This window comes from Colossoma macropomum, unplaced genomic scaffold, assembly GCF_904425465.1.
Source record: "Colossoma macropomum unplaced genomic scaffold, Colossoma_macropomum, whole genome shotgun sequence".
Lineage (NCBI taxonomy): Eukaryota > Metazoa > Chordata > Actinopteri > Characiformes > Serrasalmidae > Colossoma > Colossoma macropomum.
Window position 1 is genome coordinate 3,848,522 of NW_023494810.1, and position 18,076 is coordinate 3,866,597.

Sequence of the window (18,076 nt, forward strand, 5' to 3'; positions counted from 1 at the left end):
AGAGTTTGCTTTTTTAGTGAAATACGTCCTTCTGCTTTCTAAACTTAAAGGAAAGTTCTGGGCGAGAGATTAGAAACTATTTTAACTTTTTGTTTTTAGCCGTTGAGCTCCATTCACTCCCATTCATTGAGGACTCACTCGCGGGCGCCCTCTGCTGTTCTGCAGTCCTGTTTTTGATATAACGGGGGGAAATAGGAAGTGGCCAGACTCCTCATAAACCGGCTCTGTTTACGTCACACACAGGCTCAAAAAGAAGGTCCAACTCAATGTTTAGGTCTCACAAGCAAAATCAACAGTATACTAATGGAAAATATGATGACAATAACAGATAATTCACTCACATCTTCGGAAGACACGTCTTTCACTTTTGACCGAGTTCTCTTTGAATGCTCTTTCAAAACACTCGTAAAAGTCAGATTCATCCGCGTGTGGGGGTCCGAAGCACAACCCACGTTACAAAATGTTCTTCCGCACGGTTGTGCAGTTACATATTTCCACCAGAGAGGTCGCCAAATCCCCAAATCCTTCATGGTGTTGCTTTATTGTCTAGGGAATGAATGCTGCGTTTGGAAAATTAAACTATGTTTATATTCCACATAGACCTTTTTTCCATTTTTATTTCAAAAATAAAAACAGTGATGAAAACGCCATTTAATATCAAGACAGTTTGGCCCAAATTGTGCTTATTTCACACATCGTCTCTAATTTCTTAAATCAGCTGTAAACCAGTTAAATTGCGTAAGGACAGGCAGTTTTGTGTTTTGTTCCACCCACCAGCACTGCGGGATTGGGAAAGGCTGATAAATGTGGGACATGAGGCAGCATTTCTGCAGCGGCCCGCCGCTCAGCTGCGTGTTGTGTGGGGCGGGGAAAAGGCCATAAGGTGAGGCAGCCACTGTCCAAATCTCAGCTGGAGGCTTCAGACGGGCTCGGGGACGCTGTCATGCTTACTGGACTGAACCACTGACTGTAAGTACACGTATTCCCCTGGTTTAGAGGCGGAAAAGCTCGCTAGAACTGGGTTTAACTTTTCCTTGTTGCTGCACTTGAACTCTGAGCTGAAGCGAAGAGGGCGGAGCTCAACACGCTGACTGGGAGAAACACGTTTAGCCAAGAATCGAGTTTTTATCGCTTATTCTATCAAGTTCCGACCTTGTCCGCCTTTGGAATATGAAATGAGGGCAGCGCCTGGTAGATTAAGGTGAGATGAGGCGAGTTTCTGGTCGTTTTTAATGAGGAGTACCTGAGGGAGTCATGAACGAGCTGAAATCGTCCACCTGAAAGTGGAGGACATTCCTGTTTAAAGCGAAACTTCAGCATCCACTGATCCAGTCGGGCATTGAAGTGAATACCAGTGTTTGAAGCACTTCAGTGTCAAAAGTAAGAGCAAACGCCACGTATAAGACCTGTATGCATTTTATTTTTATTTTAATTAGGTTTAAAAGAGGTTTTTGAATCAGAAAATCCCAGTTACACTTAAATTTGCTTCAGTGTCAACGTTTCAAACCTCTAACTAGGTTTTTGTAAAACGTAGAATATCATATCGCTGTTGGAGCAAAACCTCGTATCTCCAAGAAGGTAACTTTACAGGAGGAGGAAAAAACATACTTCACTTTTAACGCAAGTCAATGGAACCAGACGTCTTTCCAAGTCATTTTAGGTCGTTTCTTTTGGTCCATTCGTCATTAAATCTTAACACAATGTAAAGGGCAACAGGTACTTTCAAATTATGTCAAAAACTGAAAAACGAAAAAAAATGTAGATACAAGGTTTTGTTTCAACAGCAGCGAGATATCTCTTTAAGTTGGTCCTCAAGTTTAGTTAAGGTAGTCTCAGAAACTAAACACTAAATTACACATTCCCATAAACAGTAAATAAGTACAGTAGAAGAGAGTTTAGTTACTCTCAAACAGGAATTTCAGTCATATATTACTTTTTTCCTCACGTTTTGTCCCTGTTTTCTTAATCTAACCTGGAATAAAATAGTGTAGGCTGCAGTTATGTATATGGAATAGGTAATGTGTGGCTTGGCTTGTCAAAATAATTTATGATGGCTTTAGCTTCCTTCAACAGAGATCAAGCCTAGTCCTGGACTGAAACAGCAGTCTGAATTGAGAGTTTCCACTAAATGGAAAGTGAAATCCAGGACTATACTTAAAGAAATTCTACTCATTTTCAGAATTTCTGTATAATAAAATGGTTAAGATGTAAGCAAAGTCATTCAGAGCGGTTTGATATGAGATGCTCCATTTCGGAGGAAATCACTGAATTGTTCACAGTGGTGGTGATAGGAACCAGACGTCTGAAGAGACGTCTAAAGGTGCTTTGTGTGAGATTCAGGGGGATCTATTAGCACAAATGGAATATAGTATACAAAACCAGGTTTAGTGTATCATCACCTGTAACTACGAATTGTGATTTCATTAGCTTAGAATCAGCCCTTTATATCTACACAGGGAGCAGGTTCTCTTCCAGCAGAGGCCGCCATGTGGCGCCGCCATGTTTCTGTACCACATTGACTCTAGAGAGCGTAGAAATACACCTAGATATACACCGATCAGGCATAACATTATGACCTTTGGACACTCATTGTCCATTTTATCAGCTCCACTTACTATATAGGTGGATTACAGACTGTAGTCCATCTGTTTCTCTGCATACTTTGTTAGCCCCCTTTTACCCTGTTCTTCAGTGGTCAGGACCCCCATGGACCCTCACAGAGCAAGTACTATTTGGGTGGTGGATCATTCTCAGCACTGCAGTAACACTGACTAGTTTTGATGGTGTGTTAGTGTGTGTTGTGCTGGTCTGAGTGGATCAGACACAGCAGTGCTGCTGGAGTTTTTAAATACTGTGTCCACTCACTGTCCACTCTATTAAACACTCCTACCTTGTCAGTCCACCTCGTAGATGTAAAGTCAGAGACGATAGCTCATCTGCTGCTGCACAGTTTGTGTTGGTCATCCTCTAGTCCTTCATCAGTGGTCACAGGACGCTGCCCACAGGACGCTGTTGGCTGGATATTTTTGGTTGGTGGACTATTCTCAGTCCAAGAGACGACACTGAGGTGTTTAAAAACTCACTGCTGTGTCTGATCCACTCAGACCAGCGCAACACACACTAACACACCACCACCACGTCAGTGTTACTGCAGTGCTGAGAATGATCCACCACCCAAATAGTACCTGCTCTGTGAGGGTCCATGGGGGTCCTGAGCACTGAAGAACAGGGTAAAAGGGGGCTAACAAAGTATGCAGAGAAACAGATGGACTACAGTCTGTAACTGTAGAACTACAAAGTGCACCTATATAGTAAGTGGAGCTGATAAAATGGACAATGAGTGTAGAAACAAGGAGGTGGTCATAATGTTATGCCTGATCGGTGCATGTTTTGACGTTGAAGCAGCAGCTTGAATTTGGAGGCGCTATAGCACCAGTTGGCATAGAAAGAAGAAGAATCAGTGGTTGCTGGCTGCTCATATTGTGTTGTGAGAAGTTTGAGAACCTAAATTTTGACAAATGGAGGATCATTCTTATTATTTAGCACAAGAAAAAGCGATAGAGGGAAAAACATGCAGACGCAAAACAAAATTGGTATAGACGATGGCAGAAAACAAGGATGAACATTGGTGTGGCCTTTCCCAAAGGAGATCGCTAAAGAGGGACAAATGCTTTCACAGCGTCAACTGAAGTTGCCGGTTTTCTGCTGGACTGGTAATTTGGCATACAAATTGCCTGATGACCATAGGTTCTACTACATGCTTGGGAAGGCGAGGGGTGAGGGACGGGTATTCAGTTGCTTGCAATCTGCAAACTCACCACTAGACCCCACTAAATCTTACACACTGCCTTTTTTTTACAGTGCGGTTTTATCCTAAAACATTGTTTTTTAACGGTCATGGCGGAGAGGTACATGCAGGGTGTTAAGGCAAAATAGTTATTAAAACATTAGGACCCCTTGTTCCTATCACCACCGCTGTAAAGAAATCTGAGTTAGTAAGTTTTTCTACAATAAACAATTTCACATCAAACCACTCTGACTCTGTTTTCTTCTCATCTACTGAATTACACAAGTTTGAAAAATTAGTGGAATTCCTCCTTCATGCCTTGACCCTTGGAAGGTGCATATCCTGTATTCAGATCCGTTCTTTGGCCGTTAGGATTAAACAGGCCTTTTTAAACATACTTTCAAGATTGATACATGTAAATGATCTCTGTTCTGATTGGATATACTGTTTTGTGCCTCACTGAAAAAGCAGTCTGGGAGGAAACACTTCCCTTTTCTGGGAATTGGCAGAGCCAGACTGCTGTAGGTTGAATGTGTGGATGCATTTAAACAAGTTGGTTTTCATGACATCATGCAGCTTATTTTCTTTATATGGACTGTAGTAATTTCAATAAACAGACTTTCCATATATGATACCAGGGAGTAAACAGTGCATTTAGACACTTTTTGGCATGTTTCAAGTTGTTTCAAGTGAGGAACGTGATATTCCGTGATATGGACCATTTGATGTGTGATTTCTCATAAGAAATCAAAGACATCAAAGAGTGGTAGAGTGACTTGGACATCACTGTGTTCTCCTCACATTTTGACTGTCACTAGATCAGCCAGCCAAATATGGGTGAGACAGCAGCCACAGAGGACGGGACAGTGACGAGGTCCGCAGAGGTAAGGCTTTTATTTCACAGTACATACTTTATATGTTTCTGTCTTCTTGCAGTTTTTGTCATTCTGTAAAAATAACAACAGTAGAATTTTGTCTGTCTCTTAATACATGCCTCTCATTCCTGACCTCTAAGCGCTTTAATCACTAGAGAACTGAACAGGTCATGAATTCTTGACTCACTTGTCTAGTACATCGGCTCATTTCCTGTTGACGACAGCTGTCTGGATGAACAAATCGAACAACTGCACACCCAGCTGAAGTCCCTCAAGGTAATCTTTGCTGAACAAAAAAAGCTTTGTGCTCTGTACAAATCACACTTAATGTCGTACTTATTCTGTGCTTATATGCGTAGAACTGCAAGCGAAGGCGAGCCGTCTCCCTGAAATTCTCCATCAAAGGAGTGAAGGTGTATAATGAGGATGAGACGGTAAGATCTCTTGCTTTTGCTTTTCATCCACTTTGGTTTTTCTTGTTTAGTCCAGCCTCACTTTCATTTTCTAGATTAGTGTGTTTTTCAGCCGTGCTGTTGGAGCAGCCCTGCCCTGCATATTTGAGTGTTTTTCTTGTTCTAACACATCAGCTGAGGGTTAATTGATCTATCCATGCTCTGCCCACAAATACTTTCTTCTGTAGCAATGTTGTTGCCACAGTGTTGGCGAAATCCCATTGAACCCCATGAGGAAATTGGAACTCAGCTTTTGGCAAAATACCGACATTTAGAGTGTTATTAATTTCAAATGATGTTTATTTTGTATGAGTTAAGGTTGCACTGTTAGGACTATTAGGATGCTGTAGGTTTTTGCATAGAAGAGGCATTTTCGCTCACTGACTGGCCGACGACGTTGGTTGTAGCTAGCCCTCAGTTGGCCTGCTAACCACCATTTGTCTGTTAGAAGAAGAAAAAGATGGTAAAGAAGAAAAAGAAAAAGTATTGTAGTGTTGCCTCAAGCGCCTAGGGGCCAATGCCTGACCATCTCCACTCTGAGGAGCAGCAATAGGCTGATCTGGCACCCGAGCTCGGGGTTCAGGCGCCAGCTTCTCATGCTAGACAGTGTTGGGTAAGCTAAGGCCAAGGCTGTTCATTTCATGTACGTGTGACAAATAACTTACTTTCATTTAATAAATCAACATTTAGTGGTAACAACAAAGTGCATTACAGTTACAGTTAAGGTATATTTGCCAGCATGAATCTTGTCTGGTTTGGCAATGAAGAATACATTTGTGGGAGGAGCATTGATGGGTCAGTTAGCTGATTAATTGGATCAGGTGTGTTAGGCCTGGGAAAACTAAGGGGGCCTCCATAACCTGGGGTCTTTCTCCTGAAGCACATTCAACTTGGACAGAGTTAACAGAGTTCCTGACTAAGTTTTATCTTCACTAAACCAAACAAGCACAGACACAGTCCACTCGTTTAATGATGCGTGGCCACAACTTAGTAAGGCGTGGGAATGAGATCCTAATGCGTGGCCAAGACTTCCCATTTCACCCCTCGCCCCTACCACCTAGCCCTTAGCCCTCTGTTTTGCACGTTCACGTCTAGGGTTAGGGTGTCCCAATTTTTGTTGACAGAGAGGGGTAGAGCGAAGTGTTGGGGCTACATGACCCTCCAAACAGAGGTTTTCCAGAGACACTCCAAACAGAGAGTTATGAGAGAAAAAAAAAACCGGCAAGATGGCTGAACAAGAGACCAAAGAAACACACAAATGTGAGAATTTTCTTCGTAAAAAATTATGATAATCATTGTATCGTTTCGTATTGTATTTCGTTTGTATTTTGGTCGTTTTCTTCATAACAAGCATAAAAAATCGCTAATACCATGCTAATGTCTTGGTAGCTAGCTAGCTAACTTTCCCATTCCACCTTAAATAGTCCAGCAGTTCTGACGCCTGAAGCGCCAAAATGTAACTGCTGCTCCATTTAAGGTGGAACAGGAAAATTTGAACAAGAATCGGGTGAATATCTGACTTCAGCTTCGTATCACCAAAGAATTAGGGGTGGGTGATAATAAATAATTGCCCCCCTCTTTGAAGGCATATGATGCCCTAAATGTAACTAAAGCCCAGCAGTGAGGAGCTGAACTTTACCCTCCTCTGCTGTCACTGCAGACTGGCAGAGTCACCTACAGAGCAGTGCTAGTAGCTGTTAATGAAGTGATGCTCTTTTTATTTGAGGGTCCCATTTCAGAGGGAAGATTTCAACCACTACCCTGTAACTCAGTTCCAAGGGGTGACACTCGAAAACAAGGGGTAGGGGTAAAAATAAGAAATGGGATTGGGCCTCAGTAAGACATGGGAATGAGATCCTAATGCGTGGCCATGACTTAGTAAGGCATCATCTCATTCCCACACCTTACTAAGTCGTGGGTACGCATTAGGATCTCGCTCCCATGCTGTATTAAGGTGTGGCCACACATTATTTTCATTTATATGGGATGTCACCTGCAGGGCTTCCTACTCATTTTAGGCAAGTAGTTAACGACTCTCTCTGTTAAAACAGTTTTAGATGACGTGTATAATGAGCTGCCAATCATGTGAAATATGAGAAGCTGAGTTGCTTAATTATCAAAGAAAGGAAAAAGACATCTTACTGTGTACATAAATAGAAAGTACAGCACTAAGAACTGTGAAGAGGAGAGGAAAAAAGTGACCTTAAAAGAACCAGAGGGGTCCATCTCCATCAGAAGCTCAGCCCTGTTTGGTCGGATGTTCACTGTGATTGGTCCTAGAGCTCTTTATGACCTGAAATCCTAAAATTGACCTGCCATGGATCAGATGAGGAGTGCAGCATAAGCTGCCGTGGTGATGTAGCTCAGTAAGAAGTGATCCACCATCATAAGACAGAAAATCCAGGGTTAAATCTAGCTAATCTTAGTTAGCTGGCTACGGAGTAAATCCTGCTTTGTGAAACAGACGGCAGGTTAGAGAGCCGTTCCAGATGAGTTGAGAGACAAATATAGTTACCTAATCTCGCAAAACAGGATGGTTAACATGTGCTGTGATGTTTTGTGTGTGTTCAGACTCTTCTGATGGCACATGCTCTGCGCCGAGTCTCCCTCTCCATCGCTCGGCTGTCTGATTCTCAGTTCGCCTTCGTCGCCCACAACCCCGGCAGCCCTGACACCCAGCTCTACTGCCACCTCTTCAAGGCCCGACATGCCAGAGCTGTACGTGTCCACACAAACAAACCTCTGTCCATCCTAGGGCTGCAACTGATTATAATGGACTATTATTTAATGGCTAGGCTAATCGAACCTCTATTCGTTTTGCTATTTCTTCTCACTCTACCCATCGTAGAGTGCTGTCATTTAAAGTTGTGTCTGTGTTAATTGATTACAGTAGAGAACAGTAGAGTCCCAATTCAGGGGGCTGGATCCGTCGAAGGATGCGGTCTATGAAGGCGTGTCCTTCGAAGGCTGCTTAGACCCCCGAAGGCTGAACCGAAATGAGACGATCTGTTCTACGGCTCTGTTTTCTGTTTGCATCACAGCACCACTGTTCCCGCTGTGCCACGAAACGCTGGTCTTGTCAAGTTCATTTAAAGTTCTTTAAAGATGAAGCCAGAAACTTTGATTTTAGTTGTTTATTTTTTCATGTATTAGAGCTGGAGATGCTTCACTGCCGGCTACTGATGAGGTTGTTTGTGTGTGTTTTACATTTGTATTGTTAGCCATTCTCCTCAGTTTAAACCCAATACTTATATTTAAAAGTGTCTCTTCAGCCACCGTTCGCTCCTCTGCTGACGCTGCCATGTTCTCGAATCCTCGCCAGCACGCAGTGAACCTCGGGATATGTTGACTGGTGATGGATCCTTCGTTGGATCCTTTGTGGCCATGGAAAAGGACACATTTCTCGGCTGCATATGAAGGAGCCTTCGAAATGGGACAGCCTAGTCGCGCCGCCGTGACGCAATCAGCCTTCAGATGCAGCCTCCGAAGGACGCAGCCCCTGAATTGGGACACACTGCTTTTCTCACCTTACACTTCCTGTAGTTTATTGCAGTCTGTTAGAATCACTGTGTGTATCACATGACAGTCATAGAGCATTACAGAGCGCTTCTGCTTTTAACTAAACAATGCAACTTTTTTCGACAGTGGAGGTCACTGATCGACTGTCCGGTAATAGTTGTGCCCTAATCCTTACACTTTTACCTGTTAGTGACTGTAAAACATAATGCATAGGCTTGTTTACCCTGCGGGACAAATCGAATATACTTCTTAAACACCAAGTATTCAGATTTTGTGTTACAGGTAATGAAAATCTGATTTGTATGGTCAGACTGCATATCTGCATTGGTTGCTATAGTAATGGCGCACGCATGAGTATGCTGACTATGGAAGGACGGGCGACACTTGGGCTACGTTCACATTACAAGCCTCATTGCTCAAATCAGTTTTTTTGCTCAAATCCGATCTCTCTGACATGATTGTTCACACTCGTTTAGGTAAGTGATTCAAATCTGTCATTAATGTGAACGAACCGTCGTCCTGAAATGACCCTTGTGAGCTCATCCTACTCAGTAACGTCACGTGAATGAATCACGATCATCATCAACACAAACTAACGAGCAGAACAAGCTTCGCTGAGAAGATCATTAACTCTGATCAGCTCTCAGCTTCATTATTAGAGCGAGACGAAGGAGAAAAAGGTGAGATGAGCTGCTTTTCCACCGTTTACAGGCATTAACTTCTGTTCGGCGCTGCTGCCATGGTAACGCTGAATGATGGCGCACGCGCAGTGGAAAAAAAGCACATGAATTCCGATCTGAGCGTCACATTAAGGTCACACGGCCACGAATTGGATACGTATCTGATCTACGACCACGGATGAAAATGGCTCAGGTCGGATTTGAAAAGATCAGATTTGTGTTCACACAGCCCTGAAAACATTAGGGCAAAAAATCTGATTTGTGCCACTTCAACCTGCTAATGTGAACGTAGAACATGGCAAACTGATCGCATTTATGAGTTAAATGTTGAACTGTACTGTTACTTCAAGACTACATTTCATAACAGCGATGCAGTTCTTGACTTCACTGCACCTCTTGCGTTAAGCCTACCTGGTCAGCAGATGTTAGCTAACAGTTTAATAGGCCCTGCTAGTAATCAGGCACAGGTTTTCAAATTTTACTGAAATGGTCACAGAAAATTATAACATGCACGATATGTTTCCTACAAAGGCCTATTACAGCTGTTACATGATTGCCTGATTGTGGTTAGTTGAACTATTTGCAGTTATTTAAGGTGACTGTAATTATTTTTCACAGTTGTTAACTTTTACAATTGAATGTTTGTCACCACAAACGGATTTCATGAGGCTTTGAGCCTTGCAGACTGCTGAAAATCTGTCCTGCTCCGATCAGATATGCGGAAAAATCAGATTTGAGCTGCATGTCTGAACAAAGCCCTAAAGTGTTCATGTGTGTACCTTGTCTAAGGCCCAGTTCCTGAACCTGCTGCTGTGCCGCTGTTTCCAGCTGTGTTACCTGGAGAGGCATCCAGAAGAGGCTCAGAGCGAGTCGCCTGGAGACTCGCCCGTTCGTGTCCCTTCCCTGCTGAATCACGGCTTCCCCCTCAGTGTCAGCGCCCTGGTGTCCTTCCGCAGGGCGCCCACCCAGGGGCTGTTGCCAGGAGCAAAGGTCAGGTTGGGGAAATTACAAAGAAATGCAGTGAACGAAATGGCTCCTCGAATATTTGGCAAAAAGTTATGCTGCTAGTGTTTATCTGCTATGGTGCTGTAGTTAGGGGAAAACTTCACACTAGGCAAAGGCGAGCAAGCAGTAAAGTGCAGGGAGAAGAATGAACTAGTGTTCTGTGAAAGTGTTTTGTGGTATGCCAGGTTAAATTGATGTAAATTCCAGTTTAAGGAAGGTCCTATTACTGACTTTACCTGGGGCAGCGAAATCATTAAGGCCCAATCCCGTTTCACTCCTCGCCCTTAGCCTTCCGTTTTGCGTGTTCACGTCTAGGGGTCTAGGTGGAACAGGAAAAATGTGAACAAGAAGCTGGTGAAAATCTGACTTCAGCTTCATATCACTGAAGAATTAGGGGTGGGCGATAATAAATAATTGCCCCCTCTTTGAAGGCATATGATGCCCTAAATGTAACTAAAGCCCAGCAGTGAGGAGCTGAACTTTACCCTCCTCTGCTGTCACTGCAGACTGGCAGGGTCACCTACAGAGCAGCGCTGGTAGCTGTTAATGAAGTAATGTTCTTTTTATTTGAGGGTCTCATTTCATAGGGGAGATTTTTTTTTTTGCCATTGATTTCAAAAAGAGCAGTGCATGGACAGACAACTGACACCAGCAGCACATGGCTGTGTTTTGAAAATGATGCTCTTATTGTCCTTTGTGAGAGATCTTTTGATGGAAGAGATGCTGACATTACTGTGTCAGCTAATAGGAGACGGGTTAGGGTAGGAATTCAGTTAGTCAAAATAATGTCGAGTGAAATGGAAAAGAAACTGATCGTGCTGTCAGCTCCTATCTAGTACTGTGAAATCCATCTCTAAATCTGTGTTACAGCGAGGGGTTGTCTTTCCTTTTGGTTCCTTTTGAAGAGCAGCAACTGGCACCTTTTTTGCTTGTGAGCATTCACATTTAAATGTGTCTCCCAGTCACAGTGGATCTCTGCTCAAAAACATGTCTACAACAAACCAGCAATACACCTCTTAAGTAGGTCTCTATGGGTAAAATTAAAGGCATTCTCGAAAATCTTTGCTTTACCCTTTGGTAAATAGAAATGTTCCAAACTCGACAGGTTTTCTTATGTGTACATTTTCTCCTCAAAGTGACCGGATCATCTTAATTAGGAGATTGTTTAGGAGTCTAAATATGAATATCGCTACATGCACATTAACACTGCTGCACAGAATGACAAACTCACCAAGATACCAAACACAAACCAACGAGTTTCTTCAAGTGTGGTCGTTATGTTGCTTTGACAGTAGTGGTCTACGTTATATGTAGTTGGTGTTGATATAGAACGGTGTTGAGGTTTGATTAGAGCTAGGGAAGCCTGGCCACTTCCTATTTCACCCATTTTATCAAAAACGTGACAGCAAAATGCTAGAAGATGCTCAATGAATGGGGGTGAATGGAGCTAAAAACAAAAAATTAAATAGTTTGTAACCTAGGTTCAGGACCTTTCTTTAATTTTGAAAAAGTAGAAGGATGTATTTAACTTAAAAAAAACAAAAACATATCTGTGTGTTTCTTTTTTTTCTACAGCAAATGGGTTTTGGGCAGTAGGGCACTAGCATTACTACTGCTGATTGGTGGGCAAGCTGATCAGGTCATTGGCCAGGGGTGTCAAAAATTTAAAAACTAATCAAATTTGTGGAACAGAGAAAGAAATGTTTTTATTTCATTTTTAAGTAATGTGGTGCTGTAACCTAAACTGGCCAGTGTTTATTTAAAAATATGCAAAAACTTTAACAGTAAAATTCAGACGCTTGTAGTAGACCTTGAAATATAACATGAATACTTGAAATATTAAAAATTTAAATGTCCCCAGGTGCTCGGTCTTTTAAACCTACCTATTTGCTTAAACTAGACCCCTGGCATCCTTTCTTTGCTGCAAGTTCATTAAGACTTGGACTCAGTTTCTGAGCTGCTGAGCTGACGTTAAGTGTTTACACTGGCTGAACTGCAGCTGAAATGCATTTTGGTGATATGACTGGTGTGGAACTGTGTAGAATTGAGGTGTAACTGCTGTCCCATAGACTGTTGTTTGGGTAGGAGAGTCAGAGCACATTACATTGCAGTGCATGCTGGGGACTGTAGTGCAGCACATTGTGAAAAATACTTTTGCGGGCCGGATTGGATTGTGTGGTGGGTCTGATCTGGCCTGCGGGCCTTATGTTTGACACATAGTCTATAGCATTTGACCAACCCGGAAGACATTAGAGTGTCAGTTTTCTCTACGAACTCTCTAGTTTAAATACATATATTACACTGCAGCGTCATTTCAGCGTGCAGTGTTAGCATTATTTGTATTTTGACTCCTTTTTGACCCCATAATTCATAAAAATGTACACACAGGACAGAATGTACTAGATTTAGAACATTTCTGTTTACTACAGGGCATGATATTGGTGTCAAAAAGCAACTTTTTTTCCACTCCGTAGGCAAACAATCCACTGTTCCTAATATGGGACTGATGTGAACTACAGAATGATTTCAGAGGTCTATGCGTGTGAATACATATCAAATGTTCTTGTGAAAGCAGCCTAACTTCACTCGCCTAGAATCACTCTTGATTGAGGTTAATGGATCTGTGATGCTTGTTACTAGATGCCTGATTTTGTAACGTGTGATCCAGGTGTCCTCCACACCCAGCCCGGATCCTGTGAGCAATCCAGACGAGGTCTTCCTGACCTCCCCTACGCTCGTACGTAAGAAGGCCATCAGAGAGAAAGTGCTGCGCTCTGGCGCTTACCGCTCTTTTACTTGTACGCCTGTAAAACAGCGCCACCTGCAGGACCGGCTGAACCCTCCACAAGGTGGGACGAGTGTTCAAAGAACGCTGTCAAAAGTCAAAGAATTTCTTAGGTAATGCAGATCTTCAGTAATGATGGGCTATTCACTTAATCACAACGGGTTTGTAACGGAGGGCACTCAGATATCACTGGGATTTCACAGGTTTCATTTTTGTCATGGGTGTCTAATACAGCTCTGTTCACTTTAAACACAGCACTTGATTGTTTCCCTTCGTGTTTTCTAATGCTTAGTTGCTGTGTTGCGGTAAATATTCCTATGCTTCGTCGGGTTGTTCTAAAATAAACCATGTAAGGATAAATCCAAAACAGGACTTTTGCCAAATAAAATAAACTAGGGTATTTTAGGAGTATACTGGGGTTCCTATGGGAATCACAAAATTCCTTTTCTGTATGTGTGTATGTGTGTGTGTGTGTGTGTGTGTGTGTGTGTGTGCGTGCGTGCGTGCGTGCATGCACAACAGACAAGGGGCCGGACAGTACACCAGTGTTCAGGGTGCGCGCTCCAAGCTTGGCCGAAACCGAAGAAGCACTGGCTCATGCCGTGTGGAGCTGGGCTGGCATCTCTAGGTAAAATGCCCAGCACTGCGCACGTCTCCTTCTTTCATATTACCCAAAGAGCACATATTTACACTGTTTAAATAATGTATGAGGCATGTAGATGATTCATAAAGATATATCGGAATAACGTTTTTGGGATACAGTGCTTTCACTTCCTTCCTATGCAGTGTTCATACTTACTGTAACTGAACCGTAATTCTGACTGTTTTTCTGGGTCAATTGTTGCTGTATTTCTGTTTTTGCTCTTATTTTTTTTGTCTCCACCGAATTCTTAATTACAAACTTCCAGGTTATAGTAATATTTGAAGAATAACAGCTCTACATCAGACTGTAAACAAACAAAAGAAATGAGTTTGAAAGTATCACTGCTAAAAGGAAGTGGAAGTGAATTCATATATAGAAAAGCAGGAGTGGAGTGACTACTGTTTTTATGTAGTCTTAAGAGAGTACCAGTTTACTCTCAGGAACATTCTGCAACAACAGTTGGACTCCAGTCAGTTATTGTAAACCTACGTGGTGCTCCTATATGGTTGGTGATAGAATGGCCAAGGAGTTTAGGTACTAGATAGGTAGGTAGGTACATACGTACACTGATCAGGCACGACATTATGACCACCTCCTTGTTTCTACGCTCATTGTCCATTTTATCAGCTCCACTTACTATATAGGTGCACTTTGTAGTTCTACAGTTACAGACTGTAGTCCATCTGATCCACTCAGACCAGCACAACACACACTAACACACCACCACCACGTCAGTGTTACTGCAGTGCTGAGAATGATCCACCATCTCAAATAGTACCTGCTCTGTGAGGGTCCATGGGGTCCTGACCACTGAAGAACAGGGTAAAAGGGGGCTAACAAAGTATGCAGAGAAACAGATGGACTACAGTCTGTAACTGTAGAACTACAAAGTGCACCTATATAGTAAGTGGAGCTGATAAAATGGACAATGAGCGTAGAAACAAGGAGGTGGTCATAATGTCGTGCCTGATCAGTGTATGTACCTAATAGTGAGATTGTTTTTGATTGCACTGCTTTTCCTGATGTGAGCGAATGCATTTGGTGTTACAGTGACAGCAGTTCTTCACTGCTTGCTGAGGATGTCCTTGGTTCCTACTTGCTGTGTCCCCACCCTAAGAACCCCAGCATCGGATCTCTCCTTATACGCTTCCCTTCAGGCCTGGTCACTCTGACTATTGGGACCTCCAAAGGAAAAATTTTCCTTGAGGTGAGCCGTGGATCCACAGTCTCAGCTGTAGCTTAATGTTAATTTTTGAGGGAATCCTCTACAGACATTTAAGGAATAGAATACAAGAGGTTAATAACCTCAAGGCTGTGATCTGGTTGCTGTAGATCATCTGAGATAAAATGGACAATGAGCGTAGAAACAAGGAGGTGGTCATAATGTTATGTCTGATTGGTGTAGATATGACAACAATAATCCCGAAATCTTACATGGTGTAGCTTTAATAACATGAATAAAACGCTTTTCAACCAGAATGTGTAGTCAGAACTAACTATATATTGTATATTTTTCATGTTGTCTCTGCTATGCGAATTATTTTTGTTCCCTCTTTTTGCAGAAGTGCCACATTTTCTTTGAAAGCCTCATGGCTTTGATAGAGCACTACACCCAGTTCAGAGGAGAGCTGGAGTGTCCACTGAGTTGTGCTCGAGTCAACCACTGTTACGAATGGGAGGAGAACACGAGCACGAGTCCACGGTCACAGCAGGGGAGCAAACGAAACGACAAATACCAGTGCTGGGTCTAAATTATGTTGCATTTATTTTTAAATCCTTGTAATTGTTAATTGTTCAGTGTTTTAAGACTGATATGGGAGCTTATTTCACCTTTCTTTCACCCAACTTGTAGACACTTTTACTTTTTCCTGTTTTGATTTAAATGGACACTAAAGTTCTGCCGTTTGCCCAGCAAGATGCACTTCAAGCACAAGGGTGGTTAGGTGGTAGTGTAGTGGCCTAGTTATGATTTTTATTTTTGTTTGTTTGTTTGTTTCTCAGGAATAGACCCTTTATTTCTTTGTAAATGGAACACTGAACATTGCTCCTGCTATGAAACTGCCGCTTTGATTTAGAAAACCTGATCATTTTATGTGTGCTATGTATGTCCAAATGTATGGTCCAGCAGTTTTAAACATTTTTAGCTGTATTGTATGCCCAGGCACTGCTGCTTCCTTCATATGCTCTGCTCTGCAGTATAGAAAAGTTCCTTTTAAGGGAATTCACAGGTCGGACACAGAATGCAGATGTTGCCTATATCTCTTGTCAGTGGTGTTCAACGGTCTGTCTTGTCAGTGGTGTCAAATTATAGAGAACTGTAATGTAATCAGCTCTGCTTCAGATTGATAATTGCCACTTGATGTTAACCTTGCACCAGTTAAAACTTCATTCAGGAACTTTAACTACTTTTTTTAAAATAAGCAAATTACTGAAGCACTTTTTGAACAAAGGGATTTTTTTTTTCTTTCCCTGTTTGTTGTACACTTTCACAAGAGGATTTTATATAAACATTGTTTTTTACAGTCATTTGCCTTGTTTCTTTGTTTTTGCTGCAAGATGCTTTTTAACTTTTAATATCTGAACTGAGTATATTTCATTTTAGATGTTTTCAGTTGGTTACATTAGTTCCTCAAAACATAAGGCAGAAGGTAAGAGGCTATGTTTCTAGACAGTTTATTTAGGCTGGAATTATAAAATATCTGGATTTTAAATGACCCAACCTACTGTCATTTCAGGAAAGCCAAAGATGGACCGATCCAGTAGTGTGAGCTGGCTGTTTCTGGACTCTAAGATGGCCTCAGAGTCTGTGAAGGTGGTCATTAGATGCTGGCCATTGAATGACAGAGAGAAGACACTCAACTGTAAGCTGGTGGTGTCTGCTGACGCCAGCCGCTGTCAGTGCTTTATTGAGAAACCGGGAGCTGCTGAGGAGCCAATTTGGTTGAGGTGACTTTTTCCCGTGTTTCTTCTAGGAGAAGGGATAGACTCCCTTAATGATGAGACACCTTTTCCAGGCCTTTTATATCTATCTATCTATCTTTCTATATATATATATATATATATATATATTATCCTCATCCAACTCAGACAAAAGGCGGATTTTGTTTTTCATAAGCCATTCTGTTGTGGACTGCTACAGAGTTTCAGCTGACGTACAAACACTCACATTATCCTGTAGAATTTTTTGATACACTTGGAAATTCATCTTCCCCTCAATGATTGTAAGCTGGCCAGGCCCTGATGCAAATCATGATGTTCCCTCCACCATACTTTACGGTTGGGTTGATATTTTCATGGTGACGTGCAGTGCCTTTTTTATACCAGATGTAGCGCTGCATGTTCTTTCCAAATAGTTCAGTCTTAGTTTCATCTGTCTACAAAACATTTAGCCAGTACTGTTGTGGAGTGTCAATATGCTCTTTCGCAAACTTCAGGCGTGCAGCAATGTTCTTTTTAGTAAGCAGCAGCTTCCTTCGTGGTGTCCTGCCATAGACACCCTGCTTGGTCAAGGTTTTACGGACTGTAGACACACAGATGTTAGCCTGTACCAATGACGCCTTCAAATCTTTGGCTGTCACTCGAGGTTGTTTCTTCACCTCATTGATGAGTCTTCGTTGTGCTCTTGGGGTCTTTTTGACTGGGCGCCCACTTCTTGGCAGAGTAGCCACACTCCCAAATTATCTCCATTTGTAGATTGTTTGCCTTACTGTAGACTGGTGAATTTCTAAAGTCTTTGAAATCACTTTGTAACCCTCTCCAGCTTTATGTAGATCAACAATTTTTGATCGTGGATCTCCTGAAAGCTCTTTTTTTGCGAGGCATGGCTCACATACGCGTATCCTTCTTGTGCAGAGCAAACTCAAAATATTTGAGTGATTTTTGTCAGTCAAAGTAGCTCTAGTCCACACCGCCAAACTCATTTTTTTAACAAGACTCCAGGTATGCTAACACCTGACTCCAATTAGCTTTTTTGAGATCATTAACTCACAGGTTCACATACTTTATCCACTAGCACTATGAGGTTTTTATGGTTGTTCTCAATGAACACATGAATGATCAGTTTTTTTGTGTTATTATTTTGGGCACATTATATTTGTCAATACGCTTGATTAATGCAAAAAAAACCCATAAAATTTCAAAAGGTTCACATACTTTTTCTTGCCTGTGTGTGTGTATGTGTGTGTGTGTGTGTGTGTGTGTGTGTGTGTGTGTATATATATATATATATATATATATATATATATATATATATATATATATATATAATAATAATGATAAAATGGACAATGAGCATAGAAACAAAGAGGTGTTCATAATGTTATGCCTGATC

The 18,076-nt window shown here is 41.9% G+C and overlaps 1 protein-coding gene across 2 annotated transcripts; it reads left to right on the forward strand.

Moving 5' to 3' along the window:
* Positions 1-798: 798 nt before the first annotated feature.
* On the forward strand, positions 799-15,550 carry sh2d5 (SH2 domain containing 5). Of its 2 annotated transcripts, none has more exons than XM_036559607.1 (10): positions 799-969; positions 4,606-4,671; positions 4,858-4,938; positions 5,022-5,096; positions 7,686-7,832; positions 10,103-10,303; positions 12,987-13,167; positions 13,626-13,731; positions 14,797-14,953; positions 15,309-15,550. In XM_036559607.1, exons 2-10 carry the CDS (start codon positions 4,621-4,623, stop codon positions 15,495-15,497), a joined length of 1,188 nt encoding a protein of 395 aa, XP_036415500.1. In that variant the 5' UTR covers positions 799-969; positions 4,606-4,620; the 3' UTR covers positions 15,498-15,550. The 2 variants fall into 2 exon arrangements, with proteins under 2 accessions (XP_036415500.1, XP_036415501.1); XM_036559608.1 differs by lacking the exon at positions 799-969 and adding an exon at positions 1,078-1,380.
* Positions 15,551-18,076: the final 2,526 nt, after the last annotated feature.